The following is a 17523-nucleotide window of genomic DNA, read 5'->3' as shown; positions in this document are numbered from 1 at the left end:
TTGTTAGATGTGGTGAGACTGGGCATACTGACAGCCCTTTTATAACTCAATCCTCTGGCAAGCGACATGGAGGAAACTCCTGCCCAGTGCAACCTGGTGCTCTACGCCTACCATCTTCTATGGGCCTCATTAGAGTGCCAACTTGCATTGCCTATGGGACTGGCAGTGGAGGTGGGAGCAAATTCATCCTGTGCCAGCCCCCTCGGTGGAGGGAGACTCCCACAGAGCCTGCATTGTCCAGAGGACCTCTGCACAGTGCAGTGGTGCAGGTGCATTTACCTCAACTGGCCAGCTGGAGGTGGAGTGAGGGGGAGCAACAGAGAGGCTGGGGTGGGGTGCAGCAGGAGGGGCAACAGATGGAGTGTAATGCTGTGGAGTGAGGACAGCAGTGCTTCTCTGGATGAGGATCTGAACCTAGGGTCCCCAGACATGGCCCTCAGTCAGGTTCCTGGGCTGGGAGACCCCCAGCACATTGCAGAGCCTGGGCAAGCTGTGCAGGAGTTAACGAGGGAAGGTCAAGTGGCAGACACTGTCTTTTCAATGTTCTGGCCTCACAGCCTACAGGGAGGTCCCTGGCCACACTGCTGGAGGAGGGTCCTGTGTGCTCTCTGATGTAGCTGGCACTGAGATACTGACAGCTCCCAACTGATCAAGCAATGACCTGGATGGTCATTAGGCTGATGGTGATCTAGAGGCAGCAGAGAGGGGACTCTCACAGGAGCCCCCAAGGCACCAGATCATTGTGGCACCACAGTGAACCTCCTGACCAACTGGTGCCATCTCCACCGGCTCTGGGGAGCTGGCAATTTGTGGGTGACTGACTGATGGGTGGAGGACCTTCTGTCTAGGGCAGTACCTTCTTTTTGAGCAGGACAGAGCATATCTACTGAAACTGCTCCTGGGCGCACAGTGCAATGTCAGAGCCCTCTGTCCTTGTAACCTGATCCAGCTCTATAGGCCGAGACTTGTTTCCACAGATTCAAGAATGACTTGAATATATCGCAATAAACAGTTCAGCCCAACAGTTACGTGTGTGTGTGTGTTATCGATGTGGGTCTGCACCCACCCTGACCTCATCATTGAGAATGGATGAGCTGAATACAATCAAATGATTAGTTTCCCCTTTGAATGCGTCAATTGGTTATTTTAGTGTCGCCTTCTGATAGAGTTTCAGAAGCAGAGAAAATAATAGGAGCAGGCCATTCAGCCCTTCAAGGAGAAAGTGAGGACTGCAGATGCTGGAGATCAGAGTTCAAGAGTATGGTGCTGGAAAAGCACAGCAGGCCAGGCAGCATCCGAGGAGCAGAAGTGTTGACGTTTAAAGCACAAGCTCTTCATCAGGAATTTTTAACTCACTCAACCCTTCAAGCCTGCTTTCCCATTCAATCCCATCATGGCTTGATCATCCAACTCAATACCCACTTTCTCCCCATCCCCTTTACCTAACTCTTTAAAAAAAACATTCAATAATTTGATTACACAAACCATCACAGCTGTTGAATTCTGACTTCAAGCTTTTAACCATCTTCATTTTGCAGAAGTGATACCTGTGTTTCTCTTTCCAATGATCACAGACTGATTTTACTTGAATCTTACATTTCATTACTTTCTTGTATTTTCAATAACAATCAGTTTTCTATTCATTAACTTGCAGCAATATTTGTTCAAAAAACTAACCTTTGGTCTTGTTTAAAGTTTGAGCTGTGCTACAGGTTAATGCCAAAGGCACAGTCCACTGTCCAGCCAGTCCTGTTGTGGGAGTGACACTGCAGTACTCCTGCTGTTGTGCTGGAGTTTTACTCTCATATGTTCATTCTTAAGCCTCTCGAATTGGAGTAGTGACTGCTGTGCACTGATAGCTGTACGTAAATTGCAGTTTCACTGAGGAGTGGTGTTTACATTCCTGAATATGGGAAGAGTATTGTGCAAACTGTCCAAATTAAATAAAATTTTGAAGTTGTTAACTGGGTGTGTTTTGGGGGGGGGGGGGGGGTAATAAAAATTCCAATTTTTCACTAGCTGTGCAAAAACATGTTTCCAGATGTTATCCTGGTCTCCGAATTGTCTTTTAAATACGAAGCAGCCTTTTACTATGCTATTGCCTAAAGGCAAGCTAAAATAATATTTAGCTACACATCAGTAGCTCACACTTAATATATTGAAATGAGAAAATCTTGCATTGGTGCAGCTTAATTTTCATTCTGTGGCAGACTACTTTAGCAATGCCTTTTATCTCTCAACAAAGTTTTGCAAGATTTTATTTTTGAAGCAAGCTTACCCACTATTAATACAAGATTGTACTGGACTGGGATATTTTTGCAGAAAAGGTAGTTGAAGCGTAAAGACAGACATTTAAACAATGGTTCAGGATACACAATAATATATCCCACTGAGAAAGGAGGATTCTAGGAAGGGGATAAATTGATCAATTTAACAAAAAGATAATATGGTGCAAATATTAATGGTAAATCAGAGGATTGGGAAAGTTTTATAAACCCATAAAAGATGAAGAGAAAGAAATAGGAGAAAGTGAAGTATGAGAACAATTGACCAAGTAACATAAGAGACAGTAAGAGCTTATTTACATATCAAAAAAGGAAGAGAGGGGCAAAAGTGAACAGAAATCCCATAGAGAATGAGGTTGGGGAAAGTGATAATGGGGAATTGGGAAATGGCAGAAGAGTTGATACTTTGCATCAATATTCACAGTAGAGGACCGTAGTAGCATTCCAAAAATAGTAAATGATTCAGAGGGTCAAAGAGGGAGGGAGGGAGGAAACAATAACTATCTCTAGAGGAAACTCATGGGTCTAAAAGGTGCCCTGAACTTGATGGATTTTGAAGGCAGTAGCTACAGAGATGTGAACATACTGATGGTAAACTTCAAACAATTCTTTGATCATGGAAAAGATGTAGAGGACTGGAAAATTGCCAACATATAACCTGTATTCAATAAGGGAGAGGGAAAATAAAACAGGTAAATACAGTCCAGTTAGCTTAATGTCTGTTATTGGGAAAACATTAGTATATAATAAAGGATGTAAAAGCAGAGCATTAGAAAGACATGATATGAGTAAGTAGAGTTAGATGGCATCAGCAAGGGGAAATCGTGCCTGACAAAAACATTCCTGAATTTTTTGTGGTGGTATCAAGCAGGCTAGATAAAGGGAAGCAGTGGATATATTTCAGAAGGTGTTGACAGGGTATCAGCTGAGACATTAACTGTCTCAACCTGTCTACCCCCCTCCCCCACTCCAACCTCTCACCCTCGCAATACGCAGCCCTCCACTCCAATCCCAACCTCACCATCAAATCAGTGGATAAAGGGGGTGCAGTGATAGTTTGGCGCACTGACCTCTACACCGCTGGAGCCAGATGCCAACTCAAGGACACCTCCTCCTACCCACCCCCCCCCCCCCCCCCCCAATCGACCATGTCCCCACCCTCCCATCACCAAACCATCATGTCCTAGACCATACACAACCTCATCACCTCAGGGGTTCTCCCACCCACAGCTTCCAACCTCATAGTTCGGGAACCCCGCACCACCCGATTCTACCTCCTACCCAAGATCCACAAGCCTGACCACCCCAGCCAAACCATTGTCTCAGCCTGTTCCTGCCCCATCGAACTCATCTCCACGTACCCCAATACTGTCCTATCCCCCCAGTCCAGGAACTCCCCACATATGTTCAGAACACCACCCAAGCCTGCCACCTCCTCCAAGACCTCAGTTTCCCCGGCCCCCAAAGCCTCATCTTCACCATGGACATCCAATCCCTCCATCCGCTATGATCAGGGCTTCCAAGCCCTTCATTTCTCCCTCTCCCGACATCCCCAACAGTACCCTTCCACCGACACACTCATTTGGCTGAACTGGTCCTCACCCTTAACAATTTCTCCTTCCAATCCTCCCACTTCCTCCAGATGAAAGGGGTAGCCATGGGCACCCGCATGGGCCCAGCTATACCTGACTCTTTGTTGGTTATGTGAAACAGTCCATCTTCCATAGTTACACTGACACCATTCCCCACCTTTTCCTCTGCTACAGTGATGACTGCATCAGTGTCACCTCCTGCTCCCAGAAGGACACTGAATAGTTCATCAACTTCACCAACACATTCCACCCCAACCTTAAGTTCACCTGGACCATCTCTGACACCTCTCCCTTTCCTGGACCTCTCCACCTCCATCAACGGTGACCGACTCAACACTGATATTTTCTACAAACCCACCTACTCCCACAGCTACCTGGACTACACCTCTTCCCCACCCTGCCTCCTGTAAAAATGCTATCCCTTATTACCAATTCCTCTGCCTCTGCCGCATCTGTTCCCAGGAGGACCAGATGGCCACCACAGAACACACCAGATGGCCTCCTTCTTTAGAGACTGCAAAATCCCCTCCCACGTGGTTGATGATGCCCTCCAGTGCATCTCATCCACACCCCAGCCCTCCAACCGCAACAAGCACAGAAACCCCTGGTCCTCATCTTCCACCCCACTAATCTCTGTACACATCGTATCATCCTCCACCATTTCCACCACCCTACAGATCCCACCACTAGAAATATATTTCCATCCTCACCTCTGCTTTCCATAAAGACCATTCCCTCTGCAGCTACCTGGTCAGGTCCACGCACCTTCCTCCCCCCAGTCCTCCCTCCCCCCCGTCAACACACCCTCCCCTACCGGCACCTTCTCCTGCCACCAAAGAAATTTCAAAACCTGTGCCCACACCTCCCCCTCAACTCCATCCAAGGCCCCAAAGGAGCCTTCCACATCCAAAGGTTCACCTGCATTTCCACCAATGTCATTTACTGTTTCTGTTGTTCCCGATGCAGTCTCCTCTACATTGGGGAGACTTGATGCCTACTTGCAGAGCGCTTCAGAGAACATCTCCAGGACACCCACACCAACCGACCCCAGCACCCTGTGGCTGAACGCCAATTCCCCCTCTGCAGAGGACATGCAGGTCTTGGCCCTCCTCATTGCCACTCCCTTACCACAGACGTCTGGAGGAAGAGCCCATTTTCTGCCTCAGGACCTTCTAACCCCAGGGCATTAATGTGGATTTCACCAGTTTCCTCATTTCCCCTCTCCCCACCTTACCCCAGTTCCAACCTTCCAGCTCAGCACTGCCCTCATGACCTGCCCCACCTGTCCATGTTCACCTCAGCCAGTGTAGAAATGGCATCACTCTGCCTTGAAAACCAGCTATCCAGCCAACTGAGCTAACCAATCGTACATTAGGCCACTTAAGAGCCCATTGTGTTGGAGGTAAAATATTAGCATGAAGAGAGGATGGGAGGGGCTTTTTCAGGATGACAACCCAGGGTGGATAGGGTGGATCAGGAATCAGTATGAGGCCAAATTATTTAATGTGTATTAATGATAAGGAAAGTGAATGCAGTATTGCCAAGTTTATGGATAATACAGAAGTTGGTAGGAAGGCAAATAATGAGAATTATACAAAGGTTACAAACAGATATAGATAAAGCAAGCAGACAATTTTTGGAAGATAGGATATAATGAGAAGAAATAACATGGGAAAATGTGAGGTTATGCACTTTGGTAGCAAGAAAAGCTGAATATTATTTAACTTGGGAAGGACTACAGAAAACTGTAGCACATGGGGATTTGGCAGCCCTGGTGCTTGAATCCCAAATAGCTAAATTTCCAAGTTCAATTGATAATAAGGGTAGCAAATAGATGACTGGACTTCAATGCAAGGAGAATGGAGTGCACAAATAGGAAGTCTTGCTAAAACTGTACAAGTCACTGGTCAGACTCCCACTGGAATATTGTGAACAGTTTTTTCTCCCCTTTCTTTAAATAAGATACATTGGTATTGGAGGCAGTCCACGGAAGATTAACTAGGTTGACTCCGGGGATGGACGGACAGATGTGTTTTCTGATGAGGAGAGGTGGAGTTGGTTAGATGTGTATGCCTTGGGGGTTTATTGAAACATACAGTCCTGGACCATTCAACAAGGGGACATGAAGGGCACAATCTCTAAAGTAAGGGGTAGCCCATTTAAGAAGAAAAATTGCTTATCTCTGTCTGAGTGTAGTGAAGTTTTGGAATTCTTTACTACAGAAGGCAAGAGACTAGAATGTTAAGTTTACTTCAGTCGGAGAGATTGTTAATCAGTAAAGGACTGAAGGGTTAAGAGAAGGTAGGAAGACCATCAGATCAGCCATTATTTCATTGGATGCCAGAACAGACTTGATGGGCTGAACGGCCTATTTCTGCTCCTACATAGTTCTGGGCAGGATACATTCTGAAAGTCAGCTTACTCATAACATGCAACATCGGGTTTTTAAAAGATTATAAACACTGACTTGCTCCATTGCAGTTCCAAATGCCCTCTGGCATTTCCTCATTGACAGCCCTGGGTTGTGTGGTATAGTCCACATTACAAATACATACTGTCTTAACAAGACACCCACAGATGCACAATGGCAAAAGGAGCCAGTGAGACACATGACAGCATCTGATTCCCCAATGAACAATAATAAAGTCTGGATCTCTGTAATGCTTTTAATGTTGTCAGAGACAAATTACATGATGGATGTACAACATTGAACAAGATACTGTTAGGTTATTCAGAACCAGACAAGTGAAAACTAAACCAGGGAAACAGAGGTCAAGTACAAACTAGTAATCCCTTCCAACAGATTAGACAATTTGAGATGGGCTCACCTGTGTAATATCAAACTGGATGTTCCCTCACTTCATATCACATGGCAATCTACCTTCGTTAAAAACTCTTGGTGCTTTATACATGAATTAGAATCTTTCTGTAGAACAATTAATGCAATTGAGAATTTCACATGACATATTAGGGCCACTGAGACAACAGTGCATTTGACATATATACATCTTCCAATTGGCAGCACACTGAGGCAAATAGCATTCACACTGAACCCTTGTAAGAAAGTAGTAATTAAGTAGCAGCCTGGCCTTGTGCAGATTCCCCAGAGCTTTCAGTTGGCAAGATGACTTTCAATTTGGGGAAGGAACAGCAATGTTACATGCATTAGGGACTTTCATCTAGTCAGTCAAATTGGTATTGCATTGCATTGCAGGAAGTATGCCAACCGAGCAGCTCGCCCTGACCTTTTCACAGGGATTACGGAGTGAATCGGTCAGGATCAGCAGCATACCAGGCAGCCCTTACTTAACCACAGGACGCACAAAGTTAAAACTAACAGAAAAGTACACACAGAAGTACAGGACTGAGCTGCAGGGTACACAGCCCAAATTTGACCATCCATTGAGTGCATGGATTGGAGGCTCTCCCAGTTTAGTTTAGGACTGGCCTAATTTAAACCAATGTTGTAGACCCTGATACTCTACGAATGAATGTTCACTGGGTTGTTACAATTCCCATTTTTCAATTAAGGCAGAGGAACCAATCCAACCTACTCAAACACTAAAGTTTAAAAATATATATGAATGTATCTGTATTAAACTTAAGGTGAATGGTTTATCTGCAAGTTTCACCTGTGAGCAGTCAAGATCACGATGCTGCTGAATGCATTGCACTCCTGCCATATCCCACTGCTCGTTTTACAGTCGAGATTAAAGTATCCCTGTTGATCATTTTAACAAACTCAACTGGCATAAGTATGACAGACTTGCCCTATCCTGTACTTGGACAAACCTTTTCACTGGGAGGAGACAGGTTGCCAAATTTCCCTCCAAATGTCTGGAGATACCTCCCGGCCAATTTGCCCAGATCAGGTGGATTTACTTCTCCTGATAGGTTCATACTTTAAGCGTTTCCAGTAACTTGGCTTTTGGTCCTTTTGTTAAAAATATTCATTTGATTTTAAGTTTTAAAATCTTGGCACTAATTATCCTGGGTCTGCTGAATTCCAATCCCTAATGCATCTTTCTACATTCCTGTCAACTCTTACTAGCCACTAAGAAGCGCAGTTCCTTCAAAGTGCAGGAATGAATAACTTCACCTGGGCCAGTCTGCTCAGGAAACATTGAATCTTGCTCTGCCTAGGTGATGCTAACACCACCTACCTGTTTTAAAATTACAATGAAATCTGCTCTCTTTGCAAATTCAATTTGCTCGAACCGAACATGATCTGTGAAACTACCATTTCCTCGGAATTCAGCTGTCACTTTTTATTCCTGGGCCTGTTCAGCTGCCACGTTCTCATTGAAACTCAGAAAGTGATTGCGTCCATTACTTTGTGATTTTGAAAAAAAATCTGATAATTCTCTCCTCCTTGCAAATTAAAACTGTAAAGTTTCGTATGTATTACCTGTAATTAGGCAAAAGCCAGAGATTAAAAAATTGCACTTCCCCATGCCATTTCTTTTTACAGATAACCTTCTATTGACCATTTTCTATCTAAATGGCTATTGAATTCGAAACATCTCCCTCTCAGCAGCTCAGACAGAATCCAAATGTATTTCCAGACATCTAATGGAATTGTCAGTAAGTGCAGAGATTTTGCTACTGCATACAATGAAAGTAGCCATGTAAGCAGCTTTTTAAAAATTCATGAATGCAAATCACATTACAATGCCTAACCTATAATAGATGTTATTGCAAGACAAATGAAGACACGAATACTTTGTTTAATCCAAATCCAACCAGTTCACTAGTGTCCTTTAGAAAAGGAAATCTGCCATCTTTACTTGATCTGGCCTACATGTGATTGCAACTCCACAGCAATGTGGTTGGCTCTTAACTGCCCTCTGAGCAATTAGGTTTGAGCAATAAATGCTGGCCAAGCCAGTGAAACCACATCCCATGAATGAAAGAATAACTACAAAAACAGCATGCAACCCCTTTGCCATTCAGCAACGGCTTAAGTTTGCACATGGTGATTCACATCAAAACAAAAACAGGCTAGTAATACAAGGAATGATAAAGTGCTCAGCTGGAACAAACTGGGGCAAGTTTAGAAATTAAACATTCATCAATAAACCTACTAAGTTAACACAGGAATCAGGAAAATGCAGTGCAGGAAAAAGGCTGCACAGAAGCAACAGTCCCTTTCAGACAGGGGTCACTGTGCATCAATTCCAAAAGGGACTGTGTGATACAACATGGTGGCCATCCACAGCAGACAGAAGTTAGGTGGAAATATCAGTTCACGCGGCTGAGGGGGCCGGATTACATCAGTAAATTGTAAAAACAATTCCAGTGATTCTAAAATATTGAAAGAAAGTGTTTGTTTCTGCGATGAAGGTCATAGTTTTGTTGTAAAATCCCTACTTGATCGATCATACAGTGATTCTGCCTCATTGTTGAATTACAGGAACAGTGACTGACAATTAGTACTTCAGTCACTAGTTACCTTCAGAACTCATACTTCCCACTGATTTCATCTGCTACTTGAAGAAATATCAGTTACGTTTTCCGGTTAAATTAACGTCACTCTTAGCTTTTGAAGAGCTTCAGGGATCCATTCACTTTTGGACCTAATGAGATCTTATTGGGGTGGAGGTTTACGAATAAAACTTTAAGATTATAAAAGCCACCAGGACATGAGGTCATCGTGTAGCATATGAATGCAAGTTCAGAATAAGTAGAAGGGCTGAGCAATGGTGAGATACTATTCAAAGTGAGAGCAGAGAGAGAAAAACAGTTATTTCTGTCAATGTGAACCAGCTGTCAGGATATCTGAGACAATGGTACTGGTAGAGAAGTCACCTGTCTGTCCCTCTGCTACAGAACATGAGGGGAAAGGTGAATTTAAATGGGGCATTTTCTTGCCTGTTTACTTTGGGAATCGATTGTTAAAAACAAAGTGCAAGTTATTGTCTTTCTTGATGCGTTCACCAGTGTTGCATTACGTACCTGGTATGAGTAGCAATATAACAATAAAATGTATTTTGAAAACACACAAACATGTCAGCATTCTTGACAGATTACAGAAGGAGAACTTTACCAAAACTGCACGCACAACCAAAATGCCAAATCTGAGATGTAGCCGTGCTTTGCCAGTTTTATTTTCCTTAACCAAGGAGATGGAGAGGTGCTCCGTGAAAACAGTCAGAGGTCTCTGTGTTTCAGTGCCATGATGCTGAATGCAAAGTTCTGTTAATAAAATGATGCAGCCTCATAATCGCCTTTTTAATCAACATGTCAAGCTGACAGTGTAAACTAATATTTAGAGATTCTGAACAGCTAATCTGTGCTTCTGCTAATACGTGCTATCGGGTGACTGGATGTACATTCCCAGGTACAGTGGCTCCAGTTAAAATTTCAGATCACATATTGCCTTTGATGCAGACTTTGCTACTGTTTAATATACAAACCCTTGCTTCATAAAAGTTAAGTTAGCTTAAGCCAAGACAACAAAATTCCAATTTCTTATCAAGTCACAGAGAAGACTCCATAGTAAATGGCTCATCAGAGGCAACAATTTCACATTCCTGTTTGTAAGTTAGAAGTTAGGTAGAAAATCGCTAGATCAAAGTACGGTGTATTTTAATATCTTACAGGAATTTTTAAAGCAAGAGTTTAAAAAGCTTTGCATGCATTCTGAACTCAATGGATAGAAAAGGCTCAGAGTTCAATGCAATCCCAACACCTTCACCCACACCACTCACCCAACGTTCACCCATCCCCCCCACCGCTTTCCTCTCAAAATCTGAGACTTCGTGAATCAAAAAGTGATAAAGGCAGCAATTGCGAGCTACAAATAAAACAAAAACAATTGATTAGGTCACAAAATTGTTCCATGTAAAAGGTGGTGTTGTTTTCAAAGTTCTAACCCAATATTTTCCTGCAATATAGTTAATGGTTTTTTAAAAAATTACAAGATAAATAGTAGGCGCTGGGAATAAATTGAGCGATTCGGTGTGGTGCAGCTGACCTTATAGGCAATTGCTACGTAAAGGAATCTCTCGGAAAAGGATTCTGGAATTCAGAGTAACTTTAAAAAGGCAGCAATGGAAAGTTTCTAAAGAAAAGTTTTGGTATGAATTCTGGAGTAGAGTATTTAATAAAGCACAAAATTAGTTCCCATAAACAGTTAAAGGACATTTTAAGAATTTTTTTTCAAATAAAAAGAATCATTGCCTCGTTGTTTAACATTACAAATCTCTTGTATTGACTGGTGGAGGTCATCAGCTGGGAGTTGCTGATAGTTGATTCACCCATCAATGAACAGATAGGTGCATAATACATCACTGGAAGCATACTGCCCCCACTTCCAGTTTAACTCCAGACGTCAGAAGAGTAGCGGCCTTTTGTCATCAGTTTCTTCACATAATCAACAGCCTGCTCGTGTGTCATTTCTCCCAATTCAGAGACAATGGTGTAGAACATATTCTGGACATCTCTTGCCATGTTCTTTGCGTCACTGGGAAAAAAAAACACATTTGTATTCATATAGCTCCTTCCACCTCCCTCAGGAATTTGCAGAGCACTTCTCCAAATAGCTTTTATTTTGGAAGTGGAGTTACTGTCGTGATGGAGAAAAGTAGGCAGCCAGTTTGAACACAGTGAGGCCCCACAGTCAGCACCACAATAATGACCATAATGCTGACATGAATAATTACTGTCTAGGCTATCAAGAGAAATTTCTTGCCCCTCTTAATGGTTTGGACTCTACATTAAAATTAGCAGCGAAGCTATCAGCATGAATAATTACTTTGCAATAAATGACTATTATGATGCAGGAGGACATTTGACACTCCGATTCAAGCTGGTTTTCCATACAACAAACCAGTCAATCCCATTCCATCACATGGAACATAGCAACAGGGGTGACTCAGCCCATCCACTTTTCTTCAATATTCAATTAGATTGTTGCTGAGCTCCCACACTGCCACTTTTCTGCACCATCTCCTTAGGCAATCTACTGATTTCTATCTTGAATCAATGTTCAATGAGTGCCTTTAATTAAGAGTCTATAAACCACAGAGGTGATAAAGACATTTTTTCAATTGAATCCTGCTGTGACAGGATTTGAGTCCAGGCCCCCAGAACATTACCTGGGTCTCTGGACGAACAGAGCAGCGATAATACCACTAGGCCATTATCTCCCCGACTCATACTTAAGATCATTCTAATGCTTTTATCTCCCAGAAATGAAATGACTGTTCATTTCAAGCCTTTTCTCGGCTTTGGTTTCAGAGGAGTCAAACACGTGGAAAATGACACTGCGCTATTTCTCAGCTGAAGCTGATAAATGAACGATACAGTTCTGTGTTACATATCTGAAATGCTGCCTGAAATGTGTGCTTACCCACAGATGTAGATATGGGCACCCTCCTTCTGGATTAGATTCCACACATGCTCTTTATTTTTCTTCAGCAAATGTTGGACATAAACCTATGGGTTCATGACAGAGGGGAAAAAAATTAATTACCTGAAATCACATCTTTAACTGAAGGAGGCCTTTGGCCTATTGCTCGGTTTAAAAACCCACTGAACGTCTGATAGCAGGCTACAAAATTATTCAACTTCCTGCTGCCACTTGCTCATCTGGACTCATTTCTAACCCACATTCAAAAGTGAAAAACATTTCAGAACATTTGATTGGAGCTTCATTAAATACAATCTGACACTAAGTCAAAAGAGATATTAAGATGAATTAAGAACTTGGTCAAGTAGTCAGTTTAAAGGAGGGTCTTAAATGAATAAGAAAGCAACAGAGAGATTTAAAGCTATAAGCCAGACTGTGCGATGAACTGCTTCCTATCATCAATCTTGGACTTGTTTTTGCTTAATTTCTGTTCAACCACCACCACCACCACCATCACCCCACCAGCCACCATCTCCCCATGAAACAAACCCTTGTTTCCCCATTTTTAATAAGGGATAATGCTCAGAATTCACGCAAGGATCCCATTAATTTGCCCCTGAATCAACAGCCTTGTTTTTTTGGACTTGGCACTACAGCACTGGCATCAGGCACTGCAGGACTTTCCTTGAAACCTTTCTCTCCCCCACTTCCAGAAAGTGGGATTTTTCCTCAATCCCAGAATGGAATGCAGTGCTCAGGATGTGTCCTGACCCATACATTCAATTGCTTCAGCATGATGGCCTCTCCTGCTCTGGCAGTGCAATTCCAAATGACTTTCAAAAACCCTATTGACAGGGGAAGAACTTGACAGCTCCACGAGGCAGGGGCATCGGCAGGAAGGCTATAGAATTCCTCAGATAGTCTTCTAACCCAATCAAGAGCTATCTGAAATTTTACAGAGGGTGGGGGGAGGGCCATGGGCAGCCTGCCCACCCTCATCCCAATTGGTCAATAAATGCCCGGTTGCTATTTTGATGTGGGGGGGGGGGGGGCGGGGGGGAGAGGAGCCAATGCAGCATAGTCAGCACAGGTGGGGGAAGGGAAGGGCACCTTCCTCAGGACCTGCTTTCCCAATCAGGCCACTACACTGACTGACCTGTCCACCCAAAGCTCCTCACTTTATCTGGTTCAGAGTTTCCAGCATTTACAAAGTTGGGGACTGCTTTATTTTTAAAAAATAAATTATCTTGAGAGCTGGGTGTCACTCGCAACACCAGCATTTGTTGCCCCTCCCTTGGATGGACTTGCATGCTAAGCAATTTCACAGCGCAGTCAAGAGTCAATGACATTGCCGTGGGCCAGGAGTCACAAGACCACCAGATAGATTACATCAGATCCCTTCCATAAAGGATTCAGGGAATCAGACTGGTTTTTATGGCAACTAATTCTAGTTTTATTGTCACCTTTAGTGAGACTAGCTTTTCCAATACCATTTGAAAGCCAAGTGCAGATAATTACACTAATTGCTGAGGCTCTACTCAATAGCTCCAGGGGCTTGGTGGTCAGATCCAATTGCCCCAACTAAATAATATCCCAAAGTTGAATGCAAATTTGTTGAAAACAAGATTGGATCAGTCAAACGTTTCAGCTTTAAGTAGCATCCACCAACTTTTGAACTCTCAATCAATATTGTGGAGATAGATAAAGAATTGATCAAAAGGAAGAGCTTATAGATTTAGCAGAATACCACTTCATTCTTTTTTATCTGAACAATCTGCACTGGGGTGATGATGACATCAGATACAGTGCAGAGACAGCACCAATCCCTAAGATAGTTAGTACAACCTCACAGATTAAACTTTACTCATTATCGTCCAAACACTGGTCAAGTATTTCAGTTAGAGCTGATAGACTTCAAAATTTCCTAAAACCATGAATTTGTTCCCCCTTTATCTCTTCAATGTAAATTCAGATCTTCAAAATAGTCACTTTTCAAAAGTGTGGGACGCATCCAATTATCACCACGTAACATCAGGGTTTGTCTTGATGTGGGAGAGAGGAGAGAAAGAAAGATGTAGTCCATATGTCAGGGCTTACCTTCTCTGCCTGGTCTCTGGAGAACGCTACGTTAAGCTGAGTAAGGACACCAGCCTTCTGATACTGCTCCAGCTCTTCCTGATATAGATAATCCTCATTCTGATGGCGACAGCCATAGTACAGCACAGTCTCTCCAACTTCCTTCCCTGTCAAAGAAATTGTAATAGTCTCTTACTGCTTGAGCACATTCACCTCTGTGTGAATATATTGCAGGGCAAGAGTCAGTTTGGGACTTTTATGGGTGGGGAAAATCAAGCTGTAGAAAGGGAAGCCTTTTTCATCAAACAATACTTCAGGGTTAGAATTGTGAGTGAAGGGACAAGACTCATTTTATGGAGCTACAAAGGCTGAACAGCAAGAAACACCAAATATATCTTTGAAAGCCTGCAGATAGGAGGAAAGGCAGAATGTGGAGGGTAAGGCGTTTCATGGATGTTTTAGGATAATTTGGGTGTGGAAAAGCATCTGCTGCAGTCAGGAAATTATATTGACAAAGCATGACAAAACAGGCGATTATAGATTATAGATTAGGATTGTGCTATTTAACTAGATGGATCAGGATTCAAAAAAAAAGGAATGGATGCAGAATTAAAAGGTAGAACGCTCCTTTTCCAAGGGGTAACATTTAGGATTCCCCATTTTTCCAGCAGTTATTCATCCCATTAGTGTCTGCAGGATGGAGGCCCAGGCAGGGAAATGCAAGAGGGTATAAAGTGTTGTGGAATCCTGTTGCTCTAGAAGATAGTGGCTACTCTTTATTCAAGATGGTGAGAGGCCTTCTACTGCTAAGTTTAATATTAAATAAGAATCAGTTGTAATTCAGTGAGCCAATTCGTAAAAAACAGTTTTCGTTTTTGTAGCAATTTTAAATCCTGAACCAGAATCCAAACCCTGGATGGTGTCTTTGCCTCATGCAAAATTTCAAAACTGGTGGGAACTGTTTATAGCTTTGGCCATTCAGATGTTCATCTGTAGCACAATGGGCTTGGTAAAGCCACCTGTTTTCACAGAGGCAATGCCAGCATAAGTAAATAAAACAGCACTGGATCCAGGAAGCCAGGAGTGCTAAAGAACACCAGTGCCCTAGAGATCTTGTCTCAGTTCAGCTGCTTTCTAATGGATAGATTTACACCAATGAGCCTGTCCTACAGGAGTCTGGATGTTAAAGTAACCACGCAGAGCTTTCTCAGTGAAGCACAATCAATGAAGGATAACGGGTACACAGTGAAGGAAGGAACACCATTTATCACCTCGGTTCCTATGGCCCTCAAAGAAGCAATGAGGCACCTTTGGGAAATGCAACAGTCCATGCAGTACAAGCACAGTTACAGTGCTGTTTGGGAGGGGTTACACATTTTACTACAACCCAGAAATGGAGGCGTACTAGTTTCTAGGTGACAAAGTACCTGCACACTACTAGCCCTGTGCATTGAAGATTTTGGAAGCAAACACCTTGGGCCACTGGATGGAGTGGCCATCAAGCAGGCCATTTAGTTCTGGATGGCATTGAGCTTCGGGGTTGAGCTGGGACTGCACACATCTGGGCAAGTGGAGAGTACTCCATCACACGTCTGATGTATGGCTTGAAGATGGTGGAACAACTTTCAGGAGAGGGGAGGGGAGTGACGTGACTCGCTGAAGAATTCTGGGACACTCTTACAGCCACTGTGTATGTGCAACTCATGGGGAAATACAGAGCTGCTGTCAAGGGAGATGATGAGACTCTGCCATGGTCTAACATGGCCATTACCTGCCACTTGGGCGGCACTAAAGTTACCTGCCACTTAGCAGTCCAAGTCTGGACCTTAAGATTTTCCTGAGTGCAGGAATTCTGAATAACCCCATTACTGACCATGTATTGTCCATATTTGAACCAAGGATAGCCACTTTGATTATGCAGCTCACCCTCAGTCTAAATCATCTGTGCCAATTTTAGAATTGGCACCCAGCTAAGGCTATGCTGCTTAAAATCCAAAAATAATATATAAAAAAATTAGTGTTACAAACGCATGGTGCTAAGGCCTTAAAATGAAAATGAACCTCTAGAATCACCAGCAACAGCATGTTCCATAGTCATACCTTGCAGGACTATACATTAACTGTGATAGAACTAGAACTCTATATGTAAAGGTGGAGAAAAAGGGAAAACTTTAAACCAAGGTTTCAAGAGAAGTAGAAAGGGAACTTACAGAGTACTGAGGGGCCCGGACAGAGTGGACGTGGAGAAGATGTTACCACAAATAGGAGAAATAGGACCCAAGGGCACAGCCTCAGAGTGAAGGGACGACCCTTGAGAACTAGGATGAGGAGGAATTTTTTCAGCCACAGGCTGGTGATTCTGTGGAACTCATTGCTGCAAAGAGCTGTGAAAGCCAAGTCATTCAGTGTATTTAAGACAGAGATAGGTAGGTTCTTGAGTGGTGAGTGGACCAATGTCTACAGGGAGAGGGCAGGAGAATGGGCCTGAGACACATAATCGGCCATGATTAATGGTGGAGCAGATTGAAAGGGCCAAATGGCCTAATTCTGCTCCTGCAGTTTTACAGAAATATCAAGATCAATACATAGAGTCTAAACAGAGGCATCAAAACGGAAAAAAAAAGCGCACTCCAGGCACTGTTAACCTTGGAAGCATTATTTTGTTCTTCTACCTTGTTGCTTCAGCCAAGCCCGTTCCTGAATAAAGCCAACAAAGGGAGCGATGCCGGTGCCAGGTCCGATCATGAGGATCGGTGTACTGGGTTTGTAAGGCAGCCTGAACTGAGACTTCCGCACGTACATTGGGACAATGGGTTTGTGATCATTATCGGTTGGTATTTTATTATGCAGCCAGGTAGTTGCTACGCCCCTGTTGATGCGGCCTGCTTTAGACATGTACTCCACTACAACCGCACAGATATGAACGGAATCAGTATGAACCTAAATGGCAAAAAATACACGTTACTAAGCTGCAATACTAAATCACTGCCAATTAATGTTTCTTTACAGACATGTTTTCATAAAACAGTGACCTCTCTCAGAATTCTTTTGACAGAAATATTTGTACCTCAGTTAGTTTATTTGTTTCTGGAACTCTCACACCAGATCCAATACTGGAGCTCAGATAGGAGACTGTAGTTATATTTCACCTCAAGTCGTACTATTGCTGCGCATGCTAACACAGCTATAGGAGAGTTAATGGATTTGTATTCCTTGT

The 17523-nt window shown here is 43.1% G+C and overlaps 1 protein-coding gene across 5 annotated transcripts in view; it reads right to left on the bottom strand.

The window, feature by feature from the left end:
• Positions 1–6529: 6529 nt before the first annotated feature.
• Positions 6530–17523, bottom strand: part of LOC140491339 (NADPH--cytochrome P450 reductase-like) — a 143171-nt gene continuing 132177 nt past the window's right edge. For all 5 annotated transcript variants that reach the window (XM_072589374.1, XM_072589376.1, XM_072589375.1 and 2 more), the window contains 4 exons: positions 16979–17246; positions 14328–14473; positions 12231–12316; positions 6530–11342 (listed from right to left, as the gene is read on the bottom strand). In XM_072589374.1, the coding sequence (XP_072445475.1) occupies positions 11198–11342; positions 12231–12316; positions 14328–14473; positions 16979–17246 (645 nt within the window). In that variant the 3' untranslated portion in view covers positions 6530–11197. The remainder of the gene's footprint in view (positions 11343–12230; positions 12317–14327; positions 14474–16978; positions 17247–17523) is intronic.

Source organism: Chiloscyllium punctatum, chromosome 19, assembly GCF_047496795.1.
Source record: "Chiloscyllium punctatum isolate Juve2018m chromosome 19, sChiPun1.3, whole genome shotgun sequence".
NCBI classification, from domain to species: Eukaryota; Metazoa; Chordata; class Chondrichthyes; order Orectolobiformes; family Hemiscylliidae; genus Chiloscyllium; species Chiloscyllium punctatum.
Note: the sequence above shows the minus strand (reverse complement) of the source record. Positions and strands in the feature narration are given on the sequence as shown.